General features: G+C 37.6%; 1 protein-coding gene across 4 annotated transcripts in view; it reads left to right on the top strand.

Annotated features, from left to right (window-relative positions):
• Window positions 1–13,508, top strand: part of PHKB (phosphorylase kinase regulatory subunit beta) — a 250,960-nt gene that overhangs the window by 60,665 nt on the left and 176,787 nt on the right. For all 4 annotated transcript variants that reach the window (XM_043983714.1, XM_043983715.1, XM_043983712.1 and 1 more), the window contains one exon: window positions 5,686–5,793. In XM_043983714.1, coding sequence (XP_043839649.1) covers window positions 5,686–5,793 — 108 coding nt within the window. The remainder of the gene's footprint in view (window positions 1–5,685; window positions 5,794–13,508) is intronic.

Raw genomic sequence — 13,508 nt, 5'->3', positions numbered from 1 at the left:
TGGAACTTGACTGTTGCTTTAGAACAGAAAGAAAATGTCTTTTTACTCATTTAGGTACTGAAGCTGAAATATCCAAATAAAATATATTTTCTCTTTCTGATAGTAGAAATAAAAACATAAATGCATTTGTATTACCTGCATGTTAATTGGACCCAAAGCTTACGTTTGTTGTTATCTGGAGACAAGTTTGTATGTACTTAAAAGAAACTGGTGATTATGGGACTCTCTGGGAATTACCTGCATTGAGAGGGAAATTGAATCCTTGGGAGCTGATGAGGTCACTGAGAGAGAAAGGTTAAAGAGAAAAGAGAATGTTCATTAATATTTATCCTTACTAATAACTTTTGTTTCTATTCATTATTGCCTTGCTGCTTAGATACTTATTCTTGCCATGTTTCTCCCCTGAAAACACCAAATCAAGTAAACAAAAATATACTTTCACATGTACATGCTTTCATATTTACCTACATAATGGTCCCTTGTCATCATACATGCACCATCCCTTCTTTAACATTTTCCAAATGCCTGAAAAATGAAGTATTTAAAGGTCAAGAAGCAGCAGAGTATAAGTATGTAAAACAGTGCTATCCCACACTTTTAAAAAATCATATGTCCCTACTAGTAAATTTTTTGAGTAGGCACTTCCAATATGTATATATTTACTTTGAAAATAAATTATACACATATATTATTGTAGTAATAACTATACAGATATTATAAAGTTTAGACAATACGGAAAGTTTTTAAAATGAGATAAAGATGAAATGATATTAAATTCTAGAATTAATTGGGGAACCAGTGGAATTTGAGTAGGAGAGTTACATGATCAGATTTGCCCTTTTAGAAAAATCATTTTTGGCAACTTTGAGGAAGATGGATTGGAAAAGGAAGATATTTAAGACAGAAAGACCAAGTAGGAGGCTATTGCAGTAAACCAGGTGAGAGATGATGAGTGTCTGAACTAGGATGGTGACAACATGAGTAGAGAGAAGAATTTGGATGAATTGTTCTATAGGTAGAAAGAACAAGATTTGGCAACTGATCGTAAGGGAATATGAAGAGTTGAGGATAATACCAAGGTTGTGAAACTGAATGATTGGGAAAATTGTGGTGTCCTAAATGGAAATAAGGTAAGTTTGGAATAGGAACAGGTTTGGGAGAAAATACATGTAATAAGAACTAAAAGCAAATCTCAACCTATCCATACCTGCTTGTCCTATGTCTCTCATTTGGTCATACCAAAAATGAAAAGAGTGGTATCTTATCAGCCATTGCCTTGGTGTGCAGAGCCTGTCTCCTGAGAGAAGTATGTTTCAGTGGTGAGGTGATATGGGTAGCATAGTTGGCAGGATTTGTGTGGGAAAAATCAGGTATTTTGCTGATACAGTTTTAGGGTGTATTTAGGCCTATTTAGGCTATAACTGCCTTGAACAGAATAGCCACAGGAATGGGATATTGGAGCCCTTGGAGATGGAGATGTGAGGTCAAGGTGGGGAGTGTGTAAATGTAATGGGTGAAGGGGGTGGGTAGAATTGTGTTAGAGATAAGCCTGTAATTGGCTGTGGCAGGAAGGGTGGGATGTGACCCTCTCTTCCTGCCCTCTGATAGGTTAATGATATACCACTTGGTATCATGCCATAGTTCCCTAAAGGTGCATGCTCCCATTTTAGAGACCACTGATCTGTAAGACCACAATTTGCTTTGAGTACAGCTGTACGTGAACAGCTACTTTGAAAAACATAAATTATGATAATGTTGAGTAATTAATGAGGGAGTATAAAGTCCCTTCCTGATTATAATCGATCTAGGTATGTAGGTCTCATTAAAAAATATTATAGCGTATGAACATAGGAAAGGATGGTCACCCTGTATTACATTATAATATAGAGCTAAAAAGTACCAGGTGTCCCCTCATATTTCTTCAGCCTCTAAGTTAAACCCTAAGTGCCATAGGAAAATTTGAGTAAGAAAAGTGACTTTTCAACTTGGGGAAATCATAGAAGACTTCTTGTAAGGTGTAACCCACAATCTGAGCCTTGGGGGTATGGCATTTAAAATTATATGTGGTCACCTTATTTCTGTCCCAAGTTTAGGGAAAATTAGCTGGGGTTTCTAATATATTTGTTACTTATAAATTAGAAGCTTTAGCACCAGTTTGGGGCATTAAGCATTTATTAAAGCATACCAAATATTAATAAAGAGAGTGTACATGGTTCAGAAAGATAGGAAAGCCTAGCTAGGAAAGGGGAGAGAGAGAGAGAACTGGGCCATGTGGCTCCCTTTCCACATTCCCAGGCCAAGAGAGAGATCTGCGAATGTAAGCTCTATGAGGAAAGGGGGAGAGGCCGCCCTTACACACTGCTTAAAATTAATTGGCCAGCATCATTCAAATCTATTGCTTTACTGGATTTGAGGATGGTCCGGATGAAGTCAGAGCCCAGAGAACAGATCCTTTGGTGAGAACAAGGCTTTCAGGTGGGTGTAGTTTTGAATAAGGTAACTTCCTGACTGTGGGGTGGCTTTAAGAAAGGTCAGGCCAGGCTCTCTTAGCAGGGGCCTCTGGGAGTCCCCAAACCCCTATTATTAATAATTTTCTCAGGGGAAAAGAGGGAAATTTAACAAGTAGATATGGTAAAGAAGTAGTTTGGTCATGTGGGTCTATAGCCTACACTAATGCACCCAGGTAAGAGATGGCAGCTTGAGTCTGGGAAATGGCTAAGAGTTCCATTTAGCTGTAATATAGAGTATATCTTGTGAAGTAAGGCTGCAAATGTAGATTTCAGCCAGACTGTAGAAGGTTCAAGGCACTAGAAACATCAGTACTGTTTTACAAATGTTACCCTGTCAGGAACTCCTTAACTCTAGAATTTTTTTCTCATTGGGTATCTCAAGGCTGTGATGGAATAATGGCTGCAAATATAGTAGTTTGCCTTTGCCCAGAAGAAAAAAGTGTTTATTTGCAATGACAGAATTCTAGGAAAAAAGCAAACTAAAATTTTTTTTTCAAAATTAAGTGGGGACAGCTAGGTGGCACAGTGGATAAAGCACCAGTCCTGGATTTGGGAGGACCTGAGTTCAAATCCAAACCCAGACACTTGACACTTACTAGCTGTGTGACCCTGGGAAAGTCACTTAACGCTCATTGCCCTGCAAAAAACAAAACAAAAAACCCAAAATTAAGTGAACACATTTTTTTCTGTCGACTTTAGTCTAATAAGTGAATCCTTAAATCATTATTTTCAGCTCTACTTTCTGGGCATGTTGGCTAAAGATCTCTCTTGACTATTCCCTTAAGAGTTTTTGTTGTTTGTAAAATTGCCAGACACCATACCTCACTAATCTTTAAAGTTTATAGAGTTGGGTTTTTTTTTTTATTCTAAATTAGTTATCTTAACAGCTTCAAAACTCAAAACTCAGTTATACAATTTCCCTTTTGAGTGTCTTTAATCATTTAGTAGTTGTTCTTTCCTCTGATGTAATGATTACACTTAAATTCTCCTGCTGAGTTCTTGCATGTAGTAAGGCTAGTCATAAATGGCAAATTAACAACTTGTTTGCAGCAACAATTGCTTTATGACGCGTTAAACTCTTTGCCTTTTTTGACATGGGATGACTCAAGTACGCATATGCATTACTTCAGGAGCATTCTCTGGAGCCTGGAAGATTGAAGAGAACCTAGAGAGATAAGCAGAACACAGAAAGTAGAAAGTAGGGGAAAGGAGAACAAGCTTTTATTGAGCACCTAATATGTGCCAGGCCCTGTGTTAAGTGTATTATCTCATTTGATCCGTACAACAATCTTGTGAGGCAGGTGGTAGGGACGTCAACTGCATAGTTGCCCATAGTTATCCAGCTGGATTCTTTAAGAATAGCCACCATCTACCATGAACATAGGACTGTTTGAGACACCGGAGCAGATAGATTTCAGGTAAAATACTATCTTGGGAACTATAACTATTGTAGGATGATAAGACACTAATCCACATAGGTCTAATAAGGTATATCATGCAAGAAATTCATTAGAGTTATAAAGCAAAGTATTTTGTAGGCTGCTCACATGATGCTGTGGAAAGAACACTTGCTACAGAGTCAGAGGCCCTGAGTTCAAATAATGCCCCTGATGTTTATCACCTGTGTAACCTTTTGCAAGTCACTTAAACTCTGTGCCTCAGTTTGCAAATGAATAAAATGAAATGAATGCATTGGACCAAATGGCCTCTAGAGTCCCTTCCAGCAATAAGTATAGGATTCTGTGTGAGGGAAGAAAAGTCATAAATCATGGAAATCAGTGAAGGCTTCTTAGAGGAAATGATATCTAGGATTTTAAATGATAGGTAATGCACCTGGCCACTCGCTTTAGGTTACTTAGACCTTGAGGAGCTCTAAATGGAGTGATATTCCAGTATCTAGACTTTGGGGATAACCTGTAGTGGGTGATAATTTTATGTGAGATAGAAGCCTACACACTTACACCTAAGTCCTTATGCTCTGTTGTTGTTCAGTTGTGTCTGGTTCTTCATGACCCCACTTGAGGTTTTCTTGGCAAAGATACTATGGAATGGTTTGCCATTTTCTTCTCCAGCTCATTTTAAAGATGAGGAAACTGAGTCAAACAGGGTTAAGTGACTTGCCCAAAGTCACATAGGTAGTAAGGGTCTGAGGCTGGATTGAACTTAGGTCTTCCTGACTCCAGGCCTGACAGTCTATCCACTTTGCTAAGACCCTGTCAATTCTTACTCCTGTCTTTCATAATTGTGGGGCAAGTATACAAGGTATATGGCAAGTCAATATTTAAATTTCCTTTGTGACTACTAACATACCAGAAAAGATCTGTATGGTTATTATGGCAAAATTTTGACTGCACAAATGTTAAGTCATCACTTCAAGTTATTCAAGGAAGAAAAATAATTTGCTTTTTATTGAGTAAATCATCCACATCATACCCTCAGCCTAATGGAAGGGATTTGGTATACAGAGATATGAAGCAAATGATGGATTATTTAATATTCATTGCATGCTCATAATGTCATGTAAGATAAATAAAAGGTATGGTCCTTGTTCTCTAAGGTTTAGATAGCCTTAATACTGAGAAACAGGTATGGGAAGGGATATGAATAACTTCAAGTGGAAACATAGATTAAAATTTGCTATCTACAGGGGGAAACTGTGCCTTGAAACTTTTCCTGGCCACAGAATAGCTAATGAATTAGCGTGAGACAGTAACTATTGCCCGAAGCACTTTCTCATAGTTAGGGTCGTGGAAGCACTTACAAAAAGGAATGGGAAATGAAATGGTAATCTATGAAGTTCCGTGTAGTCCTAGGTAAACTGTTAAATTATTTTGAAACTGAAATAAAGCATGACACTTAGATAAGCCATAACTGCTATGTTAACATGCACCCTTATACTTGATATGTTGTGTTTACCAATAGTAACTATTTAGCAACAGTATTCCCTATTTATATTAAGTTAGCATTTTAGAGCTCTTTCTTTGTAGTACTTGCCTCCTCTCTTGAATATAGTCCAGTTTAGTATATTGCATATATTTCTGCCTTGCAGGATTTATACTAATCATAAATGTCTTCACTAGGAAATTTTTATAAAAGGACAAGTGGAGGTCTCTAAGAATGGATAAATGTTCAAATATCTTTCCTCATTTTCATTTTATTTTGTTTTTGCTTACAGGTTCAGCAATTTAAACAAGATCCTCGCCCAACAACATGCCTCCATTCTATTTTCAATGTACACACAGGAGATGAAGTCTTTTCCTATGAGGAATATGGTCATCTTCAGGTATTAAGAAAAGTATCTTGTATTATTTACGTTTAAAATATCTGATGTTTCTTAATCGTAGTCTATGGACAGTTTTCTTACTTAAGAGGTATATGTATTTTTAGCAGAGCAGTCTGTGGAAATGAGTATCTCTCTGAGTAGAGGTTTGGACTAGGTGGCCTTTTGAGTTCTCATCTAGCTTTAGATCCTATTATTTGAATGCCTGTATGTTTAGTTACTCTATGATGAATATGCTGCTCGTCCCATCGCTCTCCTTTGTGTTCCGTGTACAGCACCAGTTACGACATTGTAGTCTCATGGTTGTGGCCATCCCCTCCAAAGGTGCAGATCTCCTTGCCTCCTTCATTCTTCTTTTTTTTTCCATAAGGAATATTTTTATTTGTAGTTTTGGGTTCCAATTTTTATCCCTCTTTCCCTCCCTCCCCTCTCCTTTCCCTGGGGTGGCAAACAATCAGATATGGGTTATACATGTATCCTTTATTCTGTGCTCATGTTGGTGGATCCCCTGCCTCCACAGAAAATATTTCCCATGTGCTCAAGGCAATGCTCTAGTTCTTTATGCATCTTCATGGCTGCTTGTGCAGGACTTAAGTTTTGTATGTAACCTTTGATGTCTTGACACAGACTCAAGCACAATGGATTAGATGCACATTCTTCATTGCTTCAAAGAAGCTGTCATCTCATAAGTTTAGGTAGTTTCTATAGATTGTGTCTTAACTTTTCTCCCTTTGTGATTCTTGTACATATCTTCCTATAAATCATACACTGGGAATCTTCCGAATGAACTTTAGAAAAGCTTTCCTTTTGTTTCATAACATTACGAGGGCACCAATGTAGCTTTTGAGCTTCCCACTGGTTATCCCTGACTCTCATTGAATGACACCCATCCACACATACACACAGCTTTATGTTCTTTGATATCTTTTATACCATTTCTTGCATATAGTTCCATATTGGTGATACGCTTATCTGTTTGGGTGACGCACAACTTGAATTATTCAATTATTGTAATAGTGCATGACTCATAGGCATATTCTATCTCTAGATGACTGTTAGTGCTTAAAAACGGATTTTGTTAGGGAGTAGTTCAAGGTGGGGACGGGGTGCAGGCAGGTCACTAAAAGTGATGTGTAGTTCTTCACTTGCAATCCATCTCACACTCCTCTTTCTATTCAGTTATGGCCCCAATTCATTGTCCATCTGTATTTTTGTCCAATTGGATGTGCTCATTGACCCATTCTATGAGTTTGCTATATAGTTATGTAATATGCTAGACCAGTAGTATCAAGCACATGGCCCACAACATTCCCAAGTGTAGCCTGAATCAGATTAAAATGTAATAAGGAAATATTTTATAAAATAAATAAAAATACATAAAACATAGATAACATTAGTAGGTCATTGTCTAAGTCATTTTATGGCCCACAGGGATCCGTATATATAGTTTAGTGGACCCCATTTCTATTTGATTTTGACCCTACTGGCCAAGACCTTTTTTTAATCCAGTTTTTTAAATCCTTTTTTTCCCCCTATGGATCACCATGAGTGATTATAGGTCTCATTATGGAGGCTCTCCAGTGGTTTGGAATTGATATAATCAACAAATGGGCATCCTCAAACATGAATGTCTAAGGAACTTCACAGTCTGACTAATCTACTTGGAAAAAATGGTTCAAGAATGACTGTTGTTCAGATTTTGATGTGTAGTTGATGGGCACTGGAGATAGTCAATCAATACATATATCTTGGATATGAATTGGATATTAGCTTTAGTAGGAATAGAGTGGGCTATATCACTTTTGGGAAACCGTGCAATGCTTTTTTGTTGTTTTATTCGTGCATTTTGTTTTCATGATATACATTTCTGTATATTTCCAACCTGACCCCTTGAGCATTCTTCTCTTCCCCCTGTTTGGGGAGGAAATCAGGGTTAAGTGACTTGGTCAGGCTCACACAGCTAGTAAGTTTCTGCAGCTGGATTTGAGCTCATATCCTCCTGACTTCAGGACTGGTCTTCTATCTACTGTGTGACCTAGCTACTCCATGAGCATTCCCTTTTTAAAATATTTTATTTTATTTTACAATTTTGTTTCTTCCCAATTACATGTAAAAACAATTTTCAGCATTCATTTTTTTAAATTTTCAGTTCCAAATTCTCTCCTTCCCACCCCATCCCCTTCCATTGAGAAGGCAAGTAATTCGATATTGATTATACATGTAGTCATACAAATCACATTTCCATATTACTTGTAAAAGAAAACATACCCCCTGCCCCAAGGAAAAAAGTAAAAAAAAGTATGCTTCAATCTGTATTTAAACTCACTCCATCAGTTTTTTCTCTGGGGATGGACAGCATATTTTTTTTTCCCATTACATGTAAAGATAATTCTCAACTTTTGTTTATACAAGATTTTCAATTTCAGATTTTTCTCCCTCCCTCCCCTCCCTCCCCCCTCCCCTAGACAGCAGGTAATCTGATATAGGTTTATATACACACACACACACACACACACACACACACACACACACACACACATAATAACATTAATCATATTTCTGCATTAGTCATGTTATAAGAGAAAAATCAGAGCAATGATGAAAAACCTCAAAATAGAAAAACAACAGCACCAAAAACAAAAGAAATAGTATGGTTCATTCAGCATCTATACTCCACAGTTCTTTTTTTTTTCCCCTGGATTTGGAGATCCTCTTCTATCATGAGTTCCCTGGATCTCTTCTGTACCATTGCATTGGTGAGAAGAATATAGTCCATCACAGTAAGTAGATCAACACTCAATGTTGATGATACCATGTACAGTGTTCTTCTGGTTCTGCTGATCTCACTCATCATCAACCCACGCAAGAAGCTCCAGGTTTCTCTGAACTCCTCCTGCTCATCGTTTCTTACAACACAATAGTATTCCATTGTATTCATATACCACAACTTGTCCAGCCATTCCCCAATTGATGGGCATCGCCTCAACTTCCAATTCCTTGCCACCAGATAAAGAGCAGCTATAAGTATTTTTGTACATATGGGTCCCTTTCCCCTTTCCATGATTTCTTTGGGAAAAACACCCAAAAGTGGTATTGCTGAGTCAAAGGGTATGCACAGCTTTATCGCCCTTTGGGCATAATTCCAAATTGCTCCATGGACAGCATTTTTCAGCATGAGTACTTCAGTGTTGTCTTGGATCATTGTGTAGCTGAGAATAGCAGAATCATTCACAATTGATCATCTTATAATATTGCTGTTACTGTGTACAGTGTTCTCCTGGTTCTACTCATTTCACTTTGCATCAGTTTATGTAAGTTTTTTCCAGGTTTTTCTGAGACCATCTTGCTCATTGTTTCTTATAGCCCTATGGTATTCCATCATGGTCATATACCACAACTTGTCCAACGTTCCCCAACTGATGGACATCCCCATAATTTCCAATTCTTTGCCACCAGAAAAGAGCTGCTAAAATATTTTTGGCCATATGGGTACTTTTTCTTTTTCCTTTTTTGTCTCTTTTGGGATATAGACCTAGTAATGGTATTGCTAGGTCAAAGGGTATGCAGGGTTGTATAGGCTTTTGCACATACTTTCAAATTGCTCTGCATAATGGTTGAATCAGTTCACAAGTCAGCCAACAATGCATAGTGTTTAAATTTTCCCACAAGGGGCAGCTAGGTGGCGCAGTGGATAGAGCATCAGCCTTGGAGTCAGGAGTACCCGAGTTCAAATCCGGCCTCAGACACTTAACACTTACTAGCTGTGTGACCCTGGGCAAGTCACTTAACCCCAATTGCCTCGCTTAAAAAAAAAAAAAAAAGATAAAAATAAATTTTCCCACATACCTTCCAACATTTGTCATTTTCCTTTTCTATCCTATTCGCCAAACTAATAGGTTTGAGTAGTACCTCAGAATTGTTTAATTTGCATTTCTACAATCAGTAATGATTTAGAACATTTTTTTCATACGGCTATAGCTAGCTTTGATTACTTCATCTGAAAATTGACTGTTCAAATCTTTTGATCACTTATTAGTTGGAAAATGGCTTTAATTTTTATAAATTTAATTCCTTTCCCTGTATATTTAAAAGATGAGGCCTTTATCAGAGAAACTTGCTTGAAAATTTTTTTTCAGTTATGATTGCTAACTGTATTTCCTTCCATCCTATTTCCTCTGTTTACTCTATTTTCTCTCTCCTTTCATCCTATCCCTTCTCAAAAGTGTTTTGCTTCTGACTATACCTCCCCAATCTTCCCTCCCTTTTATCAGCACCCTGCCCCCTCTCTTTTTCTTATCCCCTTTCCCTCCTACTTTCCTGTAGGATAAGATTGATTTCTATACCTAACCGATTTCAACAAATATTTTTAAGGAAAAGAAAAGTAATTCAGTGAAAACAACATATCAAACACACCCAACAGTACATCCACAATTCCTACTTTGTACCAAGCACTGTGCTAAGCACAGAATTAAAAAAAAAGAGCCAAAAGATCACCCCTCCCCTCAAGGATCTTACAAACTAATAATTATATATTGGCACTAACAATTAATATATTATAACTTTTTAAAATCACCTCCTAAAAAGTGGACACATATTTGGCTTCCTGTAGTTTGCCACCACAAAGAGTGTTGCCATGAATGGTTTTATATATATTAGATATTTATTTCTATCTCTAACTTCATTGGGTTCTTTGTCTACTAGTTGGATTGCTGAGTCATAGGACTGATTCACTGAGAATTTTTGATTCATTTTCTTTCATAGTATAATATTTGTTCATTATGTTCTGGCCTCTCTTTGAAGTTTTACACATTCAGGTAGTAAACATTTATTAAGTGCCTACTATATACCAGGCACATATAGGGTAGCTGGGTGGTGCTGTAGATAAAGTGCTGGACCTGGAGGCAGGAAGACTTATCTTCCTGAGTTTAAAGCTGGCTTCAGGCACTTACTAACTGTTTGACCCTGGGCAAGTCACTTAGCTCTCTTTGCCTCCGTTTCCTCATCTGTAAAATGAACTGGAGAAGGAAATGGCAAATCACTTCAGTAACTCTGCCAAGAAAACTTCAAATGGGGTCATGAAGAGTTGGACACAACTGAAAATGACTAAACAGCAAATGTGCCAGGCAATATGCCATGTGATAAGGGTATAATAAGAGGCAAAAAATAGTCCCTGCCTTCAAGGATCTCACAATCTAATGGTGGAGATAAGCAAACAAATCTGAACAAATAGGTTATATTACAGGAAAAATAGGAAGTGTTTTTAAAAGGGAAGACACTAAAATTAAGAGGGGTCAGGAAAGTTTTCCTGTAGAAGATGAACTTTTAATTAGGATTTAAAGGAAGCCAGGGAAGCCAGTTGGCAGAGAAGTGGAGGCAGAGCCTTCCAGACACAGGAAAGAGCCAGAGAAAATACCCAGAGCTGAGAGATTTAGTGGCCCAGGAGGCCAGTGTCACTGGATTGAAAAGTATGAGGTAGGAGGTGCAGCTAGGTGGAGCAGTGGATAAAGCACAGGCCCTGGATTCAGGAGGACCTGAGTTCAAATCCGACCTCAGACCCTTGACACTTACTAGCTGTGTGACCCTGGGCAAGTCACAACCCCAATTGCTTCACCAAAAAAAAAAAAAAAGAAAGAAAGAAAAAAGAAAAAGAAGAAGAAAGAAAGAAAGAAAGAAAGAAAGAAAGAAAGAAAGAAAGAAAGAAAGAAAGAAAGAAAGAAAGAAAGAAGGAAAAGAAAAGAAAAGTATGAGGTAGGGAATAAGATGTAAGAAGACTAAAGGTAGAGGGTGGTTGGTCTAGATTGTGAAGGGCTTTGAATGTCAAGCAGAGCATTTTGTATTTGGTCCTGGAAGTAGTAGGAAATCACTGGAGTTTATTGAGTAGGAGACATGGTCAGACCTCAGTGTTAGGAAGATGACTTTGGTGACTGAATGGGGGATGGATTAGAGTAGGGAGAAACTTGAGGTAGGCAGACCCACCAGCAGCAGGTCATTTACTGCAATAGGCCAGATAGGAGGTTCTGAGTGCCTACACTGTTAGTGTCAGAAGAGAGAACAGAGTGTATTCAAGAGATTTTGCAAAGGCAAGATGAACAGGCCTTGCTGACAGATTGCATTTGGGGGCTGAGATATCGTTAAAGAATCAAGCATGACTCCTAGGTTGTAAGCCTGAAGGACTAGGAAAATAATGTTGCCCTCTACATTAATAGGGAAGTTGGGTGGGGGATGTGGGGGAAGGGTGGGACATGTGTGAGGAGCATTTTGGGGGAAAGAAAATGAGTTCCATTTTGGACATATTGAGTTTATAGATGTCTTCTGAATATGCAGCTCAAGATACCTGAAAAATAATTGGAGTTGTCAAATGAATGTAACATGGTAGTTTTCCTGAGGGAAGACAGCAAAGGCTAAGGATATTAGTTAAGGCTTTGTATAGAATGTCTTAATCTAAGTTTTGAAGGAAAGCAAGAATTCCAAGGGGCAGAGGTGGGAAGGGAGAGCATTTTATCAATGGGGAACAGCTAGTCCAAATACACAGAGATGGGTGTTGGAATGTTATGATTGAAGAGCATTAAGATTCAGCAAGGATGAAGAGGAAAGAATAAGTTACAGTTTAACCACATTAATGAAATAACAAATCCATTAAGTTCTGTATCAGAGTTCAGAGGGATCTTCTCTGGATTCATCTGGTGAGGCTCGAAAACCTGTTAGAAATTGGGTGAGTTTAGAGACCATTCAAGTATTTACTTGAGTAAACCTGGGAAGTTCAGTGAACAATTAAGTGTCTAGTTGTCCTTTTTTAGACTCATGAAAATTCGAGAGAATCCTTGAACTATGGTTAGCACAGGGCAAGCCTGAACAAGTTCCCTCAGGACAACCTGAAGAAATTCATAGTAGCCATGATCACTGAAAGAAATAGGGAAATAGATCTCGTGCTATGATGTGCTCTGGAATGTTCTAACTTACACATTATGTAGGACCGTTTGGTTTGAAGGATTCCCTGCCAGGATGTTCAATACATACTTTGTGGTTGGGGCACAAAAAGGCACAGTTGGGACTTAACTTAGAGAATAGCAATTTTCTCAACTTCAGGCAAATATTTTAATGTCGTCACTTTCACCCCCTTTTTTCACCATACACACAGATTTATGAGAATGTTATTCAGTTAAAGTAGATATTATTTTGTTCATTGTTTCTTGCTCATATTCTCGGATGTTATTGCTCTCCATATGATAGCATTGTTTTAATAGGCTATTAAGTTAAAATAAGAGAGCAACTCATTTGTCCATTAATGTAATTTATATTATATTTTGTCCTGTTGATTAAAATTAATATATCCCTCCAGGTAGCTACATCAATACTTTATTCATGTCGAGTCAGAAAGAACTGTTTTCTAGATGTGTGTCCTACTTTTATGTCATTACCAACATGTTAACATGTCATTTGCCAATAACTTTTTCATTTACATATGTACATTGCAGATAATTTGGCACTCCCTAATTGCTGATAGGACCAAACACTAATCCTAAGCAAAAGTACTTTAAATCTAGTGTGCAAATAAATCTTTGTGAGCAAATGTTGTAGTGGCACTTTTTAACAACATTGCTTCAAGCAGATTTCCTAATCAAATGTCACCCATCACTACAATTCTGTTATCATTATAATAATTATATGAGAAAAACCAGTGTTTTTCAATGAATTAAGCCAACACATTAATAATGTTC

Source organism: Dromiciops gliroides, chromosome 2, assembly GCF_019393635.1.
Source record: "Dromiciops gliroides isolate mDroGli1 chromosome 2, mDroGli1.pri, whole genome shotgun sequence".
In the NCBI taxonomy this organism is placed as follows: Eukaryota; Metazoa; Chordata; class Mammalia; order Microbiotheria; family Microbiotheriidae; genus Dromiciops; species Dromiciops gliroides.
Note: the sequence above shows the minus strand (reverse complement) of the source record. Positions and strands in the feature narration are given on the sequence as shown.